Source organism: Protopterus annectens, chromosome 6.part0 (genome assembly GCF_019279795.1).
Source record: "Protopterus annectens isolate FY-2018-M chromosome 6.part0, PAN1.0, whole genome shotgun sequence".
NCBI lineage: Eukaryota > Metazoa > Chordata > Ceratodontiformes > Protopteridae > Protopterus > Protopterus annectens.
Window position 1 is genome coordinate 1,572,327,365 of NC_056737.1, and position 22,934 is coordinate 1,572,350,298.

The 22,934-nt window shown below is 41.6% G+C and overlaps 1 protein-coding gene across 1 annotated transcript in view; it reads left to right on the top strand.

Moving 5' to 3' along the window:
• LOC122804006 (solute carrier family 15 member 2-like) overlaps positions 1–22,934 on the top strand; it is a 748,008-nt gene that overhangs the window by 464,327 nt on the left and 260,747 nt on the right. The window contains exons 16-17 of the mRNA XM_044073688.1: positions 15,888–16,052; positions 16,176–16,222. Of these exons, the coding sequence (XP_043929623.1) occupies positions 15,888–16,052; positions 16,176–16,222 (212 nt within the window). The remainder of the gene's footprint in view (positions 1–15,887; positions 16,053–16,175; positions 16,223–22,934) is intronic.

The window sequence follows — 22,934 nt, forward strand, 5'->3', positions numbered from 1 at the left end:
GCAGGTTGATAAAGAATGTTTTGGGCAATGGTCAGTTGATTAAATTTCAGCTGTTGCTGTAATTCAAGCCACCTTAGGTATTTTAGATTAATACAGTGGTGTGTTTTAAAAGGGTTACCAGTGGCAAATCTGGCTATGTTGTTGTAGGTGTATTCTAGTTTCTTAAGGTTATTTTTTGACAGGTTAGTGAAAATGGGAGAGGCATAGAGTAGGGTAGAGATTAGATGTGTCCTCTCGATAGTTATTCTAGTTGCAGGGGTGAGGAAGGGTTTGATCCTATATAGAGAGCCTATTTTTCTGTTAGTTGTTTTCAAGATATTATTAATATGAGTGTCAAAGTTAAGGTTGTTGTCTATGGTGATACCTAGCAGTTTGGTAGTAAGATCCTGGGATATAATGGTGCTATTATTGGAGGTTATAGTGAAGTCAATTGGTGGGGATTTATTGGTAGGTGTAAAAAGTAGAAGTTTAGTTTTTTGGGGATTTAGTAAGAGACAGCGTTTTGTAAACCATAGTTCTACTGAGCTAAATAAGTTCTGTGTAAGGAAGTGAAGTTCAGATTCAGATTTGGCTGAGCATATAAGTGTAGAATCATCTGCGTATTGTATGCATGTAGCTTGGGGAACTGCTTCGTAAAGGTCATTGATGAATAAGGAAAACAGGAGTGGGCCTAATATGGACCCTTGAGGGACACCAATATTAACGGGTAGTTGGGTCGAAAGAGTGGTATTCCAGAGCACAGCTTGATGTCTGTTATTTAAGTAGGATAGGAACCATTTTATGGCTAGTGCATCAAGTGACATAGATTTCAGAATGTTTATGAGTATATTGTGATTTACCATGTCAAAAGCTTTGGACAGGTCAATGAAAAGCAGAGGAGAGCATGTTAAGGTTGCGGTTTTGTTGATGGTGTCCATGAAGGAGAGGAGGGCGGTAGTAGTGCTGTGGGGAGGTCTGAAGCCATGTTGGGAGTTAGAGAGCAGGTTTTATGGAGAAGGTGGTCTAATAATTGCCTGTGGATGCATTTTTCCATAACCTTAGATAAAGGGAGAGTAGGGCTATGGGACGATAGTTGGAAAGGTCAGTGGAGTCTCCCCTTTGTGAAGGGAATAATATGTGAGATTTTCCAAAGAATGGGGACGTATCCTTCAGTAATGCTTCTATTGATGAGAATGGAGATGGGGTAGGCAATAGATTTGGCTGCTAGCTGTAAGTATTCTGCAGGTAGTTGGTCTGCAGAGGGAGTGCAAGGTTTGAGTTTCTGTAGAAGGGTGAGAATAAAAGCTGTAGGGACAGGTTGGAAGTGAAATGGAGGAGGTGGGTTGGATTCAGTCTTAGATGTGTTTAAATTTTGTGGTGAGAGTTGACTGGCTAGAGTTTGAATAGTTTCGGTGAAAAAGGTATTAAAGGTATTGGCAGTTTGTTTGGTATTGTTGTGGTCGGAGCCGTGTGGATTTGGTGTAACAGATTGACCGGGGTGTAATAGTTCATTAATGCTTGCCCAGAATTTTTGTGGTTTATTGTGGTGGGACTGCTGCGAATGTAGGTAGTAGTTTTGTTTATCAGTCATTATGGCTTTTTTTGTTTCATTTCTTAATTGTCTAAAGTTTTGGAGGTCAGTGGGGTTCTTAGTTAAGCGTGATCTGTGCCAGTATTTGTTCCTGAGGTTGAGTTTTTGCTTAGTTTCCTTAGAAAGCCATGGAGCAGGTTTGGTTCTTATCCTAATAGAGCGGGTAGGAGCGTGTTGGTTAAGGATGGCTAGAAAGTTAGCATTGAAGTAGTTGACAGCTTCATCAAGGGAAAGTTGTTTTAATGGGGACCAATTACAAGCCTTAAGTTCAGTTAAGAATAAATCGAGATTGAAGTTTTTCTTGGTTCTAATTGTTCTGAATATGGGTTTGGAATGTGGGTTGGTTTTAAGCCTAATGGCATAGGTTGGAAAGTGGTCACTTATATTATCTGGGATGGTTCCATAATTGTAGGTCTGGGGTTGATTATTGATTAGTATCCAGTCTAAGGTACTTTCTTTCTTATTGGTTTTGTTAATTCTAGTGGGTGAGGTGATTATTTGTGTAAACCCATAGAGATTAATATGGGTAGTGGGGTGGTTATTGTTGCAATATTTCCAATCAATGTTGAAATCACCAAGAATGATGGTTTCTTGAGGGAGGTTTTGAGATAACCAACAGAGTATGTTTTCAATGGTAGTAATGTTATTGCCTGGAGGAACATAGATGCAGATAATATAGATAGATTTAACAGAGTTTAGCTAAAGTTTGGTAATAAGTATTTCAGCGTTAGAGACATGGGGAGGATTTTGGTGGAAGGTTGTAATTTGAAAATTAGATTTAAATAAAACTGCTACTCCACCACCTTTTTTGGTTGCACGGTCGAGACGTAAGATATTGTATCCAGGTGGGGTAACTACATTGTCTGTAGTTGTGGGTTTTAACCAAGTTTCTGTAAGACACAGAATATCGAAGGAGTAGAGTTCCAGGAGAGCTTGGAGTTGAGTAATTTTGTTATTGATACTACGTGTGTTGAGGTGAGCTATTAGTAGTGAGTTGGGTGTTTTTTTTAGTATCTGGATGGTAGAGGAGTTAGTGGTAATGGGTTGAGTGGTGTTGGAGGTGTTTGGTCCAGGATTTGGGTGAATGTCTCCATCCTTTAGGGGGAGGAGTAGTGTTAGATATGTAGTCTGAGTATATTTACTGAGAAGGAAAGGATGTCTTCTTGTATTTGGGAGGTAATATCTAATGTGGTTTGTCCTATGGTATTTGGGTGGTAGATAGCTGGGACTGAAAGTTATATTGAAATGTTCAGCATGAGAGGGTAGAGAAGAAGTGGTTAATTGTTTGGTGGGGTATAGGAAGTATGACTGTGTTAGATGCTCATAGGAGGTTAGCAGGTATGCTAGAGTTAGAGTAGGGAGAAGTGTGAGTATGAGTAAACTTTGTAAGAGGAGTATGTTAGAAGGTTTAGTTATTGCCATAGTAATAATAGAGTATTACTAAACAGTAGATGACAAGTAGTTATATGGAAAAAGGTTTAGTGGTGGAAGGGATAGGAAGAGGTGAGGAAAAAGTGTGGGAGAAATAGAGGAGAGTGGTTAATTGGGATGAGTTAGTTATTGGTGGAAAGTTGAGGGGGTGTGGTCAGATAGGTGTAAAAGTAGGACCCCAGGGGGTGGGTGGGATATGGGGGTAGGGAGGGGAGCGGAGTGAGCCCGCAGGGCGAATGGAGCGGGTTGAAACAATTGCAGGAGAAACATGAGAAGAAACAATCAGAAATACAGGTAACTTTAGGTAAGTGAGGAAGGTGTGAGTAGGAGAAGTTTAGTGTGATACAGAAGCCAAAGGAATGAAAGGTAGAGGAGGGAAGAATAGTGTTCCAGCACAAAGGTGAAGTAGGAAGGTGAGCAGGTCAAGAAAAGTACAGTATGGAACAGTTTGTAGAGGAGGGATGGTAGAGAGAGGCAGTGTAAGAGGATGGAATGAGGATAGAAAGTAGGAAGAAATATATTGCATATACAGAGGTAGGACAGAGTAGAGGGGTAGTGAAAGGAATTGTATAAGGGTGCCACCTAGTGGGCAGAGCTAGTAACAGTAGGAAAGTGAGTGGGAGAGCTGTTTAGAGAAAAATATGGAAGGTGAGATGCTAAGTAAGAGTAAGTTAGTGTATTTAAGAAGGAGTGTTGGCTGTAGGGCAGCTGGAAGGGTAAGGTTAAGGCTGCTGTATACTCAAGCTAGTAGCAAACTATAGGGCCCTGATAAAAATAGTACACAGGGGTCTATTATGCAAATGTGATTAAGTCCATAACATACTTTCTGCCTTCCTTGAAGGTGGGTGCAGTGGGAATGAGTCAAATAGATGAGGCCACTGGAGATTGTAAGGGTTCTTGTATCTCCTGGTAGGTTTTGGCTAGGACAAGTTCAGGACAATGCAGAGCTGGGTATTTCTGCCTTCCTTGAAGGTGGGTGCAGTGGGAATGAGTCAAATAGATGAGGCCACTGGAGATTGTAAGGGTTCTTGTATCTCCTGGTAGGTTTTGGCTAGGACAAGTTCAGGACAATGCAGAGCTGGGTATTTCTGCCTTCCTTGAAGGTGGGTGCAGTGGGAATGAGTCAAATAGATGAGGCCACTGGAGATTGTAAGGGTTCTTGTATCTCCTGGTAGGTTTTGGCTAGGACAAGTTCAGGACAATGCAGAGCTGGGTATTTCTGCCTTCCTTGAAGGTGGGTGCAGTGGGAATGAGTCAAATAGATGAGGCCACTGGAGATTGTAAGGGTTCTTGTATCTCCTGGTAGGTTTTGGCTAGGACAAGTTCAGGACAATGCAGAGCTGGGTATTTCTGCCTTCCTTGAAGGTGGGTGCAGTGGGAATGAGTCAAATAGATGAGGCCACTGGAGATTGTAAGGGTTCTTGTATCTCCTGGTAGGTTTTGGCTAGGACAAGTTCAGGACAATGCAGAGCTGGGTATTTCTGCCTTCCTTGAAGGTGGGTGCAGTGGGAATGAGTCAAATAGATGAGGCCACTGGAGATTGTAAGGGTTATTGTATCTCCTGGTAGGTTTTGGCTAGGACAAGTTCAGGACAATGCAGAGCTGGGTATTTCTGCCTTCCTTGAAGGTGGGTGCAGTGGGAATGAGTCAAATAGATGAGGCCACTGGAGATTGTAAGGGTTCTTGTATCTCCTGGTAGGTTTTGGCTAGGACAAGTTCAGGACAATGCAGAACTGGGTATTTCAGCCTTCCTTGAAGGTGGGTGCAGTGGGAATGAGTCAAATAGATGAGGCCACTGGAGATTGCAAGGGTTCTTGTATCTTCTGGTAGGTTTTGGCTAGGACAAGTTCAGGACAATGCAGAGCTGGGTATTTCTGCCTTCCTTGAAGGTGGGTGCAGTGGGAATGAGTCAAATAGATGAGGCCACTGGAGATTGTAAGGGTTCTTGTATCTCCTGGTAGGTTTTGGCTAGGACAAGTTCAGGACAATGCAGAGCTGGGTATTTCTGCCTTCCTTGAAGGTGGGTGCAGTGGGAATGAGTCAAATAGATTAAGCCACTGGAGATTGTAAGGGTTCTTGTATCTCCTGGTAGGTTTTGGCTAGGACAAGTTCAGGACAATGCAGAGCTGGGTATTTCTGCCTTCCTTGAAGGTGGGTGCAGTGGGAATGAGTCAAATAGATGAGGCCACTGGAGATTGTAAGGGTTCTTGTATCTCCTGGTAGGTTTTGGCTAGGACAAGTTCAGGACAATGCAGAGCTGGGTATTTCTGCCTTCCTTGAAGGTGGGTGCAGTGGGAATGAGTCAAATAGATGAGGCCACTGGAGATTGTAAGGGTTCTTGTATCTTCTGGTAGGTTTTGGCTAGGACAAGTTCAGGACAATGCAGAGCTGGGTATTTCTGCCTTCCTTGAAGGTGGGTGCAGTGGGGATGAGTCAAATAGATGAGGCCACTGGAGATTGTAAGGGTTCTTGTATCTCCTGGTAGGTTTTGGCTAGGACAAGTTGAGGACAATGCAGAGCTGGGTATTTCTGCCTTCCTTGAAGGTGGGTGCAGTGGGAATGAGTCAAATAGATGAGGCCACTGGAGATTGTAAGGGTTCTTTTATCTCCTGGTAGGTTTTGGCTAGGACAAGTTCAGGACAATGCAGAGCTGGGTATTTCTGCCTTCCTTGAAGGTGGGTGCAGTGGGAATGAGTCAAATAGATGAGGCCACTGGAGATTGTAAGGGTTCTTGTATCTCCTGGTAGGTTTTGGCTAGGACAAGTTCAGGACAATGCAGAGCTGGGTATTTCTGCCTTCCTTGAAGGTGGGTGCAGTGGGAATGAGTCAAATAGATGAGGCCACTGGAGATTGTAAGGGTTCTTGTATCTCCTGGTAGGTTTTGGCTAGGACAAGTTCAGGACAATGCAGAGCTGGGTATTTCAGCCTTCCTTGAAGGTGGGTGCAGTGGGAATGAGTCAAATAGATGAGGCCACTGGAGATTGTAAGGGTTCTTGTATCTTCTGGTAGGTTTTGGCTAGGACAAGTTCAGGACAATGCAGAGCTGGGTATTTCTGCCTTCCTTGAAGGTGGGTGCAGTGGGAATGAGTCAAATAGATGAGGCCACTGGAGATTGTAAGGGTTCTTGTATCTCCTGGTAGGTTTTGGCTAGGACAAGTTCAGGACAATGCAGAGCTGGGTATTTCTGCCTTCCTTGAAGGTGGGTGCAGTGGGAATGAGTCAAATAGATGAGGCCACTGGAGATTGTAAGGGTTCTTGTATCTCCTGGTAGGTTTTGGCTAGGACAAGTTCAGGACAATGCAGAGCTGGGTATTTCTGCCTTCCTTGAAGGTGGGTGCAGTGGGAATGAGTCAAATAGATGAGGCCACTGGAGATTGTAAGGGTTCTTGTATCTCCTGGTAGGTTTTGGCTAGGACAAGTTCAGGACAATGCAGAGCTGGGTATTTCTGCCTTCCTTGAAGGTGGGTGCAGTGGGAATGAGTCAAATAGATGAGGCCACTGGAGATTGTAAGGGTTCTTGTATCTCCTGGTAGGTTTTGGCTAGGACAAGTTCAGGACAATGCAGAGCTGGGTATTTCTGCCTTCCTTGAAGGTGGGTGCAGTGGGAATGAGTCAAATAGATGAGGCCACTGGAGATTGTAAGGGTTCTTGTATCTCCTGGTAGGTTTTGGCTAGGACAAGTTCAGGACAATGCAGAGCTGGGTATTTCTGCCTTCCTTGAAGGTGGGTGCAGTGGGAATGAGTCAAATAGATGAGGCCACTGGAGATTGTAAGGGTTCTTGTATCTCCTGGTAGGTTTTGGCTAGGACAAGTTCAGGACAATGCAGAGCTGGGTATTTCTGCCTTCCTTGAAGGTGGGTGCAGTGGGAATGAGTCAAATAGATGAGGCCACTGGAGATTGTAAGGGTTCTTGTATCTCCTGGTAGGTTTTGGCTAGGACAAGTTCAGGACAATGCAGAGCTGGGTATTTCTGCCTTCCTTGAAGGTGGGTGCAGTGGGAATGAGTCAAATAGATGAGGCCACTGGAGATTGTAAGGGTTCTTGTATCTCCTGGTAGGTTTTGGCTAGGACAAGTTCAGGACAATGCAGAGCTGGGTATTTCTGCCTTCCTTGAAGGTGGGTGCAGTGGGAATGAGTCAAATAGATGAGGCCACTGGAGATTGTAAGGGTTCTTGTATCTCCTGGTAGGTTTTGGCTAGGACAAGTTCAGGACAATGCAGAGCTGGGTATTTCTGCCTTCCTTGAAGGTGGGTGCAGTGGGAATGAGTCAAATAGATGAGGCCACTGGAGATTGTAAGGGTTCTTGTATCTCCTGGTAGGTTTTGGCTAGGACAAGTTCAGGACAATGCAGAGCTGGGTATTTCTGCCTTCCTTGAAGGTGGGTGCAGTGGGAATGAGTCAAATAGATGAGGCCACTGGAGATTGTAAGGGTTCTTGTATCTCCTGGTAGGTTTTGGCTAGGACAAGTTCAGGACAATGCAGAGCTGGGTATTTCTGCCTTCCTTGAAGGTGGGTGCAGTGGGAATGAGTCAAATAGATGAGGCCACTGGAGATTGTAAGGGTTCTTGTATCTCCTGGTAGGTTTTGGCTAGGACAAGTTCAGGACAATGCAGAGCTGGGTATTTCTGCCTTCCTTGAAGGTGGGTGCAGTGGGAATGAGTCAAATAGATGAGGCCACTGGAGATTGTAAGGGTTCTTGTATCTCCTGGTAGGTTTTGGCTAGGACAAGTTCAGGACAATGCAGAGCTGGGTATTTCTGCCTTCCTTGAAGGTGGGTGCAGTGGGAATGAGTCAAATAGATGAGGCCACTGGAGATTGTAAGGGTTCTTGTATCTCCTGGTAGGTTTTGGCTAGGACAAGTTCAGGACAATGCAGAGCTGGGTATTTCTGCCTTCCTTGAAGGTGGGTGCAGTGGGAATGAGTCAAATAGATGAGGCCACTGGAGATTGTAAGGGTTCTTGTATCTCCTGGTAGGTTTTGGCTAGGACAAGTTCAGGACAATGCAGAGCTGGGTATTTCTGCCTTCCTTGAAGGTGGGTGCAGTGGGAATGAGTCAAATAGATGAGGCCACTGGAGATTGTAAGGGTTCTTGTATCTCCTGGTAGGTTTTGGCTAGGACAAGTTCAGGACAATGCAGAGCTGGGTATTTCTGCCTTCCTTGAAGGTGGGTGCAGTGGGAATGAGTCAAATAGATGAGGCCACTGGAGATTGTAAGGGTTATTGTATCTTCTGGTAGGTTTTGGCTAGGACAAGTTCAGGACAATGCAGAGCTGGGTATTTCTGCCTTCCTTGAAGGTGGGTGCAGTGGGAATGAGTCAAATAGATGAGGCCACTGGAGATTGTAAGGGTTCTTGTATCTCCTGGTAGGTTTTGGCTAGGACAAGTTCAGGACAATGCAGAGCTGGGTATTTCTGCCTTCCTTGAAGGTGGGTGCAGTGGGAATGAGTCAAATAGATGAGGCCACTGGAGATTGTAAGGGTTCTTGTATCTCCTGGTAGGTTTTGGCTAGGACAAGTTCAGGACAATGCAGAGCTGGGTATTTCTGCCTTCCTTGAAGGTGGGTGCAGTGGGAATGAGTCAAATAGATGAGGCCACTGGAGATTGTAAGGGTTCTTGTATCTCCTGGTAGGTTTTGGCTAGGACAAGTTCAGGACAATGCAGAGCTGGGTATTTCTGCCTTCCTTGAAGGTGGGTGCAGTGGGAATGAGTCAAATAGATGAGGCCACTGGAGATTGTAAGGGTTCTTGTATCTCCTGGTAGGTTTTGGCTAGGACAAGTTCAGGACAATGCAGAGCTGGGTATTTCTGCCTTCCTTAAATATGCAGATACCTGCAGAAAAGCACATTGACATCAGCACCATTGTTATGACCATACAGTTTATTGCTAATGTTGTATTTATTTCTTTGCATTTCTTTATCTGGAAGGTTTCATTGGCTAAATTAACCCCTTTTCATTGGAGGCCTGGAGAGAAAAGCTCCAAAAGTTATACATACACAGACAATGAAAATCAAGGCAAGCAGAATTTCAGACAGACCTCAGCAACATTGTACACAATGCAAGCAACTTTGAATGCTGTATGAAGTTCCAACCAAACGGCAATTAGAGAGCATAGTAATCAGAACATATTTGCAAACAAATTCTCATCACTCATTGACAAAAACAATTATTCATACAAAGACAAATAGTCTACATATTTAAAAAAGAGTGACAACATGACATTGTATGAAGAGCAGTGCTGTGATATATTACTGCATTGCATAAGTTAGCCTGCTTTCTATCAGTTTTCACATAAGGTCTTTGTATTATTCAATGCTGGCCTTAACATGCCTTGAAGTGAGGAGATCTAAAGTCACATTAAAGAGAAATCCTAGCCTAAAAGAAAAGTCTGGTACAGCTTAAGATGGCATTTTTCTCCAAGCATTACCTGAGGTACATAGTCTTTTTCTCTTTAGTATGGCTGCATTTCTGATCCCTAAAAACCCAGCACTTGCCATTTGTAGACTGTAAATACACCTCTCAATCTAGCCTAAAGAAATATAAATAAAGAGCTTGGAAGTCTTGAAAAGAAAACAGACCTTTCCAGTAATTAAGGAAAGGTTTACAGACTGTGATAAATCTTTTTAAGATTTCTTTGAAGTGTAGACTAGTTATGTAGGTGTATGCACTGTATGTATGTATGTATGTATGTATGTATGTATGCATGCATGGTTACAGCATGAAGTATCAAACATTCATATGAGAGAACAGTTTTTCAGGATGTAAATAACAGCAAACACTCATATGTGAAAATTTTTTCAATGGAGTTTTTGTCCACGGGATTTTCTAAGGGATTGTGGTGTGGCAGGGTAAGGGAATTTGCCCTTACACACATTTGTGAGATCTCAGAATTAGTATATATATAATTAGCACTGAGTGTAGAGGGTGTAGGAGGCTTTCCCCCTGCAAAAAAAAATCATTTTTAATTTTTATTTTTAATCTTTTTGCATTCAATCTCAAAATAGGTGTTTTGATGGTCAGTATTTCAGATGTTCGGTGTTTGATGATATACTTGCATACATACACATATGCATGTATGAATGTGTGCAAGTATTTATTTGTTTATTTGCATTTGCTGATAACTAGAGTAGTCCAACTGACTTAAAAACTCTTTATAAGATGAACCCTTGGAAGAAAAGCCCAAAAAGGGACAATCAGTACAAATCTGAAAACACATGTGCAATTATACAATGATAGCTCATTAGTATTCAAAAATGTGTATGCTGATTGGTCAGAACAACCAGCATGCCTATTGCAAATCGAGCATATAGCAATAGAAAAAAGTCTGGTCGCTGAAGTGCAACCGGACTTTCTTCTATTAGTATGTGCTCTGGTAGTCCACATTTCAAGGGTCCAAAATTTTGCTTTATATTTTAGGTCCGTCCTTCATAAAATTTGTGTTTTTTGGGCAAACGCTGAGGAGTGAACTTACTAAATAATGGCAACACAATGCACGACTGCATAAATCCTGTTATTCTAGCAGCTTTCTACATTTATAAGAGCAACATTTACAAAAGAGACCTTTGTACCCCTTATTTAGTGCTCTGTAACATTTCTTGAGCTAAATGACTGAGAGGCACTGAGGGCAGAGGAAATACAAGGAAAATCAGGTACATTTTGCAAAATGAAAGAAATTTACCTGTTTTCCTTGCATTTTTGCCATGTCTCTCTTGTACCTCTAACCTGTCCAGATTTTACATTTTCTTTTCAAAAAAAAAAACAAAAAAAAACAAAGCAACAGAGTTCTTCCTTTCTCTACTGCTTTATTTCCAAATTACTGTGTAAGTGTGGGAACGTAAGTCCCTTACGCATGCGCAGTACATCAACAAAGAGGTAGAATGCAGAAACAAAGGGGAGGAACACCACAACACTGCTGTACAAAGACATTATTTAATAAAAGTAAGTAATTTCTTTCTTAAATAATGTCTTTGTATAATATCAGTAACTGACTCATGGGTATGGATATATTGAAGATTTACTCATGGTTGGTTTTGTTTAATCACTCGGGCTTTGCCCTTGTGATCAAACCACACCAGCTATGAGTTAATCTTCAATATACCCACACCCACTAGTCAGTTATTGCTTAAATATGCATGTATTAGTTCAGCACATATACATATAGGATATATAGACATAATAGAACATTATGTTTATAAAGTAAAAAACATAATAGAATTTTGCATAATAACAGGTAATATAGTACTTATAAGAGATGTATCAGCATGTAATATGATACATGCTTAATGCAAATGGCAGTACAGCATGTCACATTCTGAAACCGTTCACAAGAGCCATTACATTGCAACAGAGCATATCATTTTCTGGAAACAAATATATTCTTTTTTTTTTTTTTTTTGAGAAATGAAATTTGTAAAAGACAATGTACTGTGTTGAGAATATGAGTACTAAATAAAGAGCATAGTACAGTGAAAGAAAATCAGAAGTAAATTACTAAGGGTGTAGTAGCTATATCTAAAAAGCAAGGTCCTATGTGACTACAAAAGGGAAAGTGATTTTAGATGGAATGGTGGCTTAGAGACAGAGGAGATTTAGTTTCAATAGATAATGGTTTTATGGAGGATATGCCTTTTCATGGAAGACTGTTCTATCATGCATTGCATTAAGACCTGACTAAAATCATTTAGAAACATCTATAAAATAAGGAAACACACTGTCAACATTTTGAATTATCTGATATATTAATCTAAAGACAATCAGTACATAAAAAGTTAGCCCCACAATGTGCAAATACAAATTTATTCTAAATGCATTCCAGCTTAAGAAAACCATATCGAAATTTTACTGGAGAAGATCCAATACGCATTGAAACTGATCATAATTTTCATGAGCTGCAATGAATTTGGAATAAATTCATACGTGTACACTTACATAATGATGGCTATTTTTTTTTGATATGCTGGTTGGTTTTGGATTAACACTTTGTTTGGCGTCTTCTGTTTACTTGTTTCTCGTCTGATATATTCATCCACATTTGGAAACACTTAAGTATATTTTAACTGTGTTTGCTGAAATGAAAGTATGATTATAAATTGCAAAGGCAAACAGTTTTATTTGGGTGATTAAAACATGTGAACAGACTTCCTTGTTTTGTGTACACTGCATGAGGGAATGGATGGGCAGATGATATCCTTGAGAAAACAGGCAGTGGAATTAATATATATATATATATATATATATATATATATATATATATATATATATATATATATATATATACTGAGCATTGAGTGAATGGATATACTTTACTGAATCACAATATTTACTGAAGTCAGAAATAAAAACAGTCTCCAACATTTTCAAGTTTTATATGATTTATTGTAAACCCCATTAGTCAACAGCTATAGTTCATACTTGCTGACGTTTAACAAATGCTGCCTTCCATTTTAGAAAAATGCAGCAAGATGTGGTTAAATAAATAAATGAGTTCAATAAATTAAGGAAGATGTTGATACAGGGAAATAAAGTATGGAAAATAATGAGAAGTAGGCTGAAGAATGGAAATTAGCAATGATTTTAAAGGTATTAGGACCAGTGACAGACCGGTTTATGAGATTATTACATGGATGATACAGATATAAAAGTGCAAGGAAGGGAGGCCCAGTGGGAGAACTCAGAATGCTAAATTTGTATGAAAAGGAACAAGACAATATTCATATGTGTTAGGCATGCAGTGTATTACAGAATCACTGAAAATTAAAGCAATGTGGAAGAAGTTATATAAATGAAAACAATATGGAATAAGTTGTACGATAATTAGGTCAAGGAAAGTTATTATGCTTAGACCGGATGAAGGGCAGGGCACAATGTAAGAAAGTGAAGGAAAAAGGGAGATGCTATTACTAACTGTGGGATGGTAAGGAGCAAAAATAGCTAAAGAAAAGAAAGATGGAGATAGAGAAAGCAGGACAATGAATGAGGCATTCAGTTGGAAGTGAGGCAGTACAAGTTAGATACAAAGATTAAGAAACAGATGGCCTAAAGTAAGGCAAAGTAGACAGCAAAGAAAATGCACAATAGGAGAAGAAGAAAAGTAAAATAGGATAGTATTACAACATGAGAGAAAGTCTGGTAGTTACAAAACACAGGGAAAGGCAACATTACAGATACTATATACAAGTTTTACATGTGCATATAATATTTGCACATAGGGATGTGATTAAATGATGATATGCATATCTTGTGTATTACATGATGGCCTATATTAATAAAAATAGGCCAAACTATGTGTTTGAAATTATTAGGATCTGTGTATTTTCTTTTCCAGTGATTTAGGGGAAGATGCAACAAGTTCTAATCACATTGCTAGTAATATTTTGAGAAAAACCTGTAGCCCGAATTCATCAGAAAAATCAGATGATAGCCTGGGGCGAAAATCTCCACAGTTATTAGTTATACAAAGTACAGAGAACATTACATATAAATTCATAAAATAAGGTAGAAGGACTTTTACATTGTACAGTGAGAAAAGCTGTACAGCTTTTACAAATACAACATGCAGAATGTTTTACTAATGTGTGTTTATTTATTCTTCACTGATAAGTTTTTCCATGTTTTTGGACATGAATGCATAAGTGCACTCTTCCTGCTATTCTAAAACTGTTGCCAAACTGTTGCTTTCCAAAATGAGATACATGCAACAGCATTGGTTCTCTTGTTGTTTTAAGTAGGGGGGAGTTGCCAAGCCTACCTATTTATTCTTGACTGTCCAAAATGGCATAATGCCCACCTGACAATTTATTGCTGACCACCTATAATGGCATAATGTTCTTTCTTCATACAAAACTATAGACTGCTGACTAATTTGGCAATGCTTCCCTCCATTGATATGGGGTGCTATACTTATAATGTGTGTAGAGTGAAGAGAAAATCTATATAACTCAGCCAGCAAATTTTTAAAGAAAAGCATTACTGAGTGAGAAAGTACTTCTGAGGAACAGAAAATGAGCTCTATAGGAAAGGTCTGCATTACTGACATTCAGATTAGTAATGAACAGGTGGAATGACCCAGATGAGATAGAAGGCAAGTGGATATCCATCAATATGGTTCACAGTTTATTTCAATTCATGTTCATATGACCAATGGATAGTTTAGTGAATATCATTTCAATCAGTAGGAGAAGTTGGAAGTGTATTCTGTCAAACCATTAAAGCAAGTGCCTTTTTAGGGACAGTGCCTCTACCAAGCAAAATGTCGGTAGCATGTTTTCCACTTTCACATCTACTGTAATCATCTGCTGCACCATTATATACTATAGAGAAATCCCTACTTGAGGAAATCCCCCCACACAATGCAGTTTCTTGGCAGAGTGTCCAGTAAGTGATTTTTGAAACATCATTCATTTGTCCCACTTCCACCTGTTTGGGCCAGGAAACTGATATTAGGGTAGTAAGAGGATTTAGAGTGCTGTTCTCATGCTAATATCATGTTTTTGGCATTTTAGCCAACTGAACTTTATATATATATATATATATATATATATATATATATGGGTCACCTTCAGATGCCCGACAACGCGTTTCGCCGACACGGAATCCGACGGGACGAAAACACCGACAATGCAGATGACCGACAAGGTGAGAACCCGACGGACTCGGTAAGTGTGCGATAGAGTGAGGGATTTAGTGTTAGGGAGCGGACAGGTAAGTGTGCGATAGTGAGGGACTGTGGGTTTATGGGTGGGTTAAGTGAGTTAGGGTTAGGGTGCAGGTAGGGTGTGTGTGCGATAGTGAGGGACTGTGGGTTTAGGGGTGGGTTAAGTCAGTTAGGGTTAGGGTGCAGGTAGGGTGAGTGTGCGGTAGTGTCGGACCTTGGGGTTAGGGGTGGGTAAGTGAGTTAGGGTTAGGGTGCAGGTAGGGTGAGTGTGCGGTAGTGTCGGACCTTGGGGTTAGGGGTGGGTAAGTGAGTTAGGGTTAGGGTGCAGGTAGGGTGAGTGTGCGGTAGTGTCGGACCTTGGGGTTAGGGGTGGGTAAGTGAGTTAGGGTGCAGGTAGGGTAAGTGTGCGGTAGTGTCGGACCTTAGGGTTAGGGTTTGGGTTAGGGATAGTGGATATGTTATGTAGTGTACTGTGTTGTTTACGTGTAGTGTGTTGGTGTAATGGTTTTCAGTGTTTTGTGTTGTCGGTATTTTTTGTTGTCGGTCTTTTGGTGTCAGTGATTTGTGTGTCGGCGAAATGCGATTTCGGGCATCTGAAGGTGATCCATATATATATATATATATATATATATATATATATATTTCTATATATAAAATCAGTAATCCCAACATGCAAAGAACCAAATGGTATTATGCCTAAAAAATTCCAAAAAATGCACTTTCCAACAACCAAAATTGCTAAACTCAGAGTACTAAAAAAAACCCAAACCACCCACACCCCATATTAAGCTAATCACAAAAGAACAACTACCAGTCACTTTCTGAAATCAGTTTAACTAAAAAACATAAAAAAACAAGAACCTAACACAACCACCAGATAATTTGTCTGAGTAATGGTGTTAGTGAAAGGAATTTTTGGAAGGTAAGGTGCAGTGTTGGAGAAGGAACAGAGTTTAGGTTAGGGTTAGCACACAAGTAAGGATGGGTTGGGAGCCTTCTCCCTTTTAACATTAGCTGCACTGCTTTGTTCAATTGATGACTGAACAGCATTCACTGGTACTGATCAGATCGACATAAATATGCAGTCTCTAAACTCTAAATCATGAATGCAATTTTAGTGGAACTCTAACTTAAGCATTCCTTTCTTTTAAATAATATCTGAACATTAAAGATAATTAATTCCCAACAAATGCAAAGTGATTTAAAATAGTATTACTTGTGTTAAACTTTCTTTAGGATCCAAAATCATATGAGAAACTAAAACTAGAATCAGAAGCAAAAGCATTTCAATTTAATTTGAACATTGGTGGTATGTCTGCTCCCTGTGAACAAATTCTCAAGGAAAACGAAGCCTACAGTTTACTAGTTTACAAGTCCAACCATCAACTACATTGCAAGCTGGTGAGTATCACTGTTTTGCTGTACAAAGTATAAATCACATTCAAGCAAAAGCAAGGTGTTTTTGGTAACATATTTCATATATATAGAAATGATTTTCCATAATATGTAACTTATTTGCCACAGATTGTAGATCGGATCGATAAGCCACCTAAAGGACAAGTATCTGTGAGGTGAGATGTTTGTTTTTTCATTATTACGATTAAATTATCTTACATGCAAACTATCAAAATGTAAGATTGGTCTAATAAATCATTTCAAGTGATAATTCCAGCTTGATTTTATATTGAAAATGACCTCTTTATATTTCAAAGAAATTTGTATACATTCCTGGAGTTAATTCTACATAAGCGTGTAACATATGATATCTACGTTATGTGTGTGTGTGTGTGTGTGTCTGTTTGTGTGTTTTTGTAATAAAGCTTACGTGGAGCTAAACTCCATGTAAGAATAGTGGCATGGCTCGAACATGGAGTTCTGAGCCTGTAAGATCCAGTAAACAAGGCCTGGGGTGTGCATGAGCCCCCAGCACTATTCCAACATGGATGCGACTGAATAATGCTAATCACCTCATTTGCTGGTGAAAACCATGCAAATGAGGTGAATTAATGATTCAGTAAGCAAACAGGCATCCATGTTTGCACCGTGTCTGCCGCAGAAATGTATTCAGCTACTAACTGTGTACATTTCTGCAAAAATCAAAACGGGGGCATGACAGCTCAAAGTAAAGCATATATTATGAGTATTAGGCATGCCAATGGCCAATAATACGCCCATTGACATGCAAAACTGTTTCAAAATTATAAAAATCAAAGTTTAGCCAATTTCAGCATTTTAAGCTGAGCACAGCGGAGTGCAAACAAGATCATGCAGAAAATAAAAAAAATGGAAAAAAAGACATTTTTATGTGAAAGATGAATTTTCCCATTATAAGGGGCAGCAGGCAGACTCATAACAATAACAGGTAACAGTGGTAGCTAAGGGCATAGGCTCCAGTGTAGTTGTGTAACTGTGGTCTAAGGCAGTGGGGTATGCAAATGAGTTGAATTTATTGAATAGCAAAATGGGAGACTGTGTCCACATGCACCTAACCGTGTAGGAGTTATAATGCGGTGGTATAAGCAGGAGAAGCAGCTGACATGAAAAGGGAGTGTGTCATGCTTGGTGTAAACACATTGGAGGTCTGCAGCTCTTATTTGCACTCAGCTAAGCAAGGGGGTGTGTCTGGGGCTGCTTAGCTGTGTTTAGCGCTTTCAAGAACTAAGGAGTGTGTTCATGTCCAGGGGAGGGCCTTTTCTGCTCAGCAATGTTTACACTAGCTAAAACAGTTTGCATGGTGTGCCGCGGGGCTTAAACAGAGTAGAAAAAAAAGGAAATAGCAGCATAAAGGAAATGACCTACAAATCACTTAAATGGCCTCTCCCAGTCACAGTGGCCTATTCAAACCCCTCAGTAATACAGCTGGCAGGTGGAATGTATCAAACTCAGCCAATCACACAGGCAGCATTTGCAGTACAACAGTATAAAGTATGCAAACACCTTTCAGTCTGTTTTTTCTCACAAACCCTGCACTACTGGTGTACACAGTTGGGAATTTTAACTGACAAAATGTTAGGGGCTGCTGTCACTTTGATATATCAGTATGTGCTAGAGACTGAGGGTGGTGAGGAGGATAATGCTGACAACCGTCCCAGACCAAGGAGGAGGGAAGAGTGTTCAGACCCAGGGTAACCTACCAGGGGCTACATGATCTGGAGATACAAGAGCACTACAGGGTGGACAGGGACATACTTCAGCAACTCATCAGGCTGTGCTGGCCTCACCTCAGACCCAGAGCCAACAGAGGGGAACCCATCCCAGTTGAAATCAAGTTATGTGTAGCCCTAAGAACACTAGCTACATGTATCTTTCAAAGATCTACTGGGGAATCATGGGGGTCACACAGGCATCTGTATCCAGGGTACTCCACCAGTTCCTGGATGCCATGCTATCACATGCCAGTGAGCACATTTATTTCTCCAGCACCCCTGAGGAGAGGACCCGCAATATGTGTCTTTTCCACCATGTAGCAGACTACTCAGAGATACTGGGTGTCATAGACTGTACGCCATGTCCACATCAAAGCACCACCCAGTGAAGACAGTAGTGTGTATGTCACCCGCAAGGGCTTTCACTCTATCAACTGCCAGGTCATGTGCAATGCCCAGGGCAGCCCTGGAAGCTATCACAACTCCCACATCTGACATTCCTCGCAACTGTACCAGGAATTTGCCAGGGGGGACATCCCATATGGCCATCTTGTGGGGGATGCTGGCTATGCACTGGAACCATGGATGATGACACCCTTCAGAAATGCACACACCCACTGAAGAAAGCCATAATGAGGCACACTCACAAACAAGGAACATTATAGAGTGTGTGTTTGGGATGCTCAAGTCATGGTTCCATGCCTTGACATATCTGGTGAATCCATGCAGTACTCTCCACCCACATGTGCGCACATGTTCATAGTATGTGCCATGCTACACAATATAATCCTGCAGAAACAGCTTTGACAGGAACAGCACAGGGAAGGGCCATACAGCCCTCCACCATTGCCAAGGTCTTCACAGGCACAGGGGGACTCGGAGGAGGAACCCCCTGAGTCTGCCCCTGTAGGCAGATGTATTCATGCCCAGTATGCCCTGGCCTTGGCAAAGAGGCAATGGATAGCACATACACTGACACCCTAGGGACACAGGGACAGATACCTTTCTCTGACTCGCACACACAGTAAAATGGATGTCACACACATTACACTACCTGTACCTTACCATGTATAGGCCATGTACTACATGCATCTGACAGAGTCAGCCCTCAAGCACCATCCTCACAACTGCCGCAGGCACAAGGTAAGTTACTCTTCTCAACAATACATGAATGGGGTAGTACATTTTGGTAGCATATCTAAGGTATTGCTGCATGTATGCAAGGAAATAAAGTGGCCTACTGGGATAGCAGCAGACAACTGTCAACTATGTTGGACAACAGGAAATGGCTTCCCCAGAGTATGCAGTAGTCCCCTAGATGACAAAATGCATTGCAGTGTATGTGTGGGATAAATAAACTGGGGGTCGTAGGTCACATGCATTGATGTCAATGTTGGGGTCCCATACTCACCCCACAGCCTCCTCCAGGAAGTCAGTTGTAGAAAACCATTAAGAAATGTCTGGCAAAGGCCCACAAATAGGGACAATGACTTACACAGTGATATCACAGCAGGCCGTGCAGTTTCAGGATGTCTCAGCAGGGTAGGAAAGTCTAAAACTCGAATGCCTGTCAGTACATTTTAACCCTTGGTCTTTAGTGATATTCCAGTATTCTCCAAGACAGGCACAACACTATGCTAAATGGAACCCAAATGTAAAGCCAACATTTGCACAGTCTGTGCAAATGTGTACAGTTGATAGGTATGCCCCCCCCCAACACACCCATGTCCCCATAGAAATGCAGTAACAAATATGTTTGTAGGGTAATAGCAGCAGAGCACAAATTTCCAGGGCTGTCCCAATCAACCTGACCACTTGTTGCATGTCCACAATATGCTGGGTTCAATGAGTTATGTATATGCATGGTCAATACTGTTAGGAAGTGGGCAGCATGTACACTCGGCTGTTGAGCCTAGTGGCCTAAGTATATTACTATGGTGGACAGAGTCCATGTTCCAAGACTTTCCATGCAAACTATTTAGCATGCTGCTACACCTATGGTAGGAGTTGTACACACTGTCCAGAAGTCAATATCTGTCACTGCAGGAAAGCTGGACAAGTCAGGGACAGGGGGCACACATATGGACAGTACACAGCTCAGAGTAACCTACACAGTGCCTAGTAGGTCAGCAGGTACCTGAAAGTCAGTGTACTGCCAGGTTTTCAATGGCTGCCACCTTACTGTGTCAGCACTGACAACAAGTCACCAGCCACCATCCATACCACTGGAATGGAAGGCTGTCACAGAAGGATCACAAATATGCTTCGTATAACTCTTCTGCTTATCCTACCATTGCATTTGCCTGCCAAACTATGTGCCAAACATGAAAGGTTCATGTTGAAACATCAATGGAAGACAGTGGAGAAGCAGATGTCATACCCCTAAGAAAAAGCAAGCTTATGCCAAACTTGTCTCCCAGTTGTCAATGTTTGTAATAACATTAGTAACACCCTGTCCCCATGTGTGGTCCTGTGTCTGACTGTCATATATGGGCCTGTATAGATGTCAGTCCATGACAGGTTGACAGCTAGGGCCAACATGTAGCCACATAATAATATAGCAACACAAAACATCTGATGTATTATCATTATGGATCATCATGGATTTTCATGGAGCTCCTTAACAGGGACATTGGCAAACCCCAAATACCTGACCCCACACAGTCTGCCTTCCACAAGGGGAGGTATATCAGTGAACTCTGGATGACTCCCCTGAACAAGCCAGCAAAGGCATGGATGATGGAAAGATGGTGCACTCTGGCCACCTTCACTTGGCAAAAGCCTTACATACTATTCCCCACATGGCCATAGTGCAAGAACACTGTCAAATAGGCAACAATCCATATCAGATGGGTAGGGAACTGATTCATTGATAGAACCCACGTAATTATAATAGGGGTAGCCAAGTCAAGCAGTACACCTGTAATGAGTGGCATACCCCAGGGATTGGTCTGGGGGCCTCTGGTATATAGGAAACACTTCCCTGAGGTGCAGGCCAAAAACACTGGCCTATGGCTCACCAGGTTGGCAGATGACTGCAAGCTGGGAACAGTCATCAATACTCAAAAGTGATGTGGATGCCCTACAACAAGGTCTCAACAAAACAAATGACTGATGCCAGAAATATGGGCTCAAGCTGAATGCCTGCAGATGCATCATCATCTCCTTCGGGGAGACTGATGTCCCCACATAGTATCACATTAAAAACAACCCAGGTTGATAGCAACCTGAAGTCTGAGCACCATGTTGCTTCCATTGTACAGAAAGCTTCATAGATGGGACAACTCAAATGTAAGGGTATCCCATCCATGGACAAAGTGGCCATAACATCCATGTATGCTAACCATATAAGGCCAATTATTTTGTCAATGCCCCCTTCAGCATGTATCTCACAAAGCACATGCAGCAGCTGGAGATACCACAGAGGTTCCTCACCAGGAGAATGCAGGACCACAAACAGCTACCCTACACAGGTAGGCTGACAGCACTGTCCCTCTACTCAGTTACATACAGACTATGTAGAGGTGACCTCTATCTGCCATAGAAAGCAATCCAGACCCTACCTTGATGGGACTGTTGCACATCTGGAAGTCAAGGCTCACTCGATCGACCTGTAGGGACAGCATCAACCTAGACTGTGATATCAATAGGGTGTGTTAGTGTGACAGATACATGTCACACACACACTCCCCCATCTGTGGAATATACTCCCTGTCCACATCAAGCCAAGTGCCTCAATACCCCTAGTGAATTGCTCCCTGTATAATTGCATGGGAAACAGAAGATACAGTCCTGGGATTCCATCTGTGTCCCTGTTGGACAGGGGATGTGGGTGCTGAGATGTCTTAACATGGGCTATACTGTCATCTGTGAGGGTTATAAGGGCTTCAGGGACAATAACCTACTAACCTCATATCAGCCTATTAACCTATACACAAATGTATGTCAATGGTTCAGCACATTACTCTGTACTACTCTGCTGCTGACATACCTGGAAATCACAGTGCTATGTGGAATATGCCACACATATAATGGACATCTCTGCTCAGCCGAATGCACTCTGTACCCACAGCCATACTGCTCAACCTCTTACAGCAAGACATCTGGACAAGGTTATAAATAAAAGTGGGACAAAGGCCCAATAATAGGCATGTGTTTTAAATATTGCTCTTACAAACTTTGAAACTTTGTAGAATAACAGGTTTTGCATTAGCAGGAGTTGTCTAAAGGTTATAAAGTCTGAAACACAAATGTCTGTCATTATTGTCTAACTTCAGATGTGAAGTTGTTAAATCTCACCGTTTATTCTCACTGATGGGCTCGGAGCCGATCCTCAGCTCCGACACGGCCGATAGCAAAGCTCAAGGTTTGCCAGTAGCTTGAGACCAAGCCCCTTATCCCACAATGCACTGCTGGAATTACCTCAGATCTAGTTTGCCGCAGCAAGAGAGATCTCAGTGATCCAGTCAGCTCGGACCATTTTTTGCTAAATCGCAAGTTTAAAAAAATTATTTCTCCTTCTTTTTGATAGATATTCTTTATTTAGTGTGTGTGTGTGTGTGTGTGTGTGTGTGTGTGTGTGTGTGTGTGTGTGTTCTCGTTAAAATAATATAATTTTAAGTAGGTTAGATTGTAGAGATAGTGCCCTGTGTTGGCTTAGTTTTCTTAGTGTTGGGACTTTTCTTAGCCCTATTTAGTTTTAACAATTTTATTTTAGTTATTAGTATTTTTTTAGTATGGGCATAGTTAGCCCTCTACAGGTTAATTTTGTGGTGTGTCTGTTTCAAACATGTCGGATGAGAGGGAAAAGTCTCACCCAAATTGGGGTTTAAGAAATGTCCAGACTGTGGACAGAAAATGTCCGTCACCGACGGGCATATCCAATGTGTTTACTGTCTGGGGGCTAAACACCTCCAAGACTCTTGCAGTATTTGCCACTCTTTTTCCTCTAGGGTACTCTTAGTGAGAAGGAGAAAACTCATTGATAACGGGGGTTGCTGCAGCATACTTTCTCTGAGGCATTGGGTAACCAGGAAGGTGCCAGCACTTCTTCAAAAATCTTCAAAATATTCAGATTGAAATGAAGAACAAAAACTTCTGACTCTCCACGTTACATAAAGTAATTTATTCGAAAAGA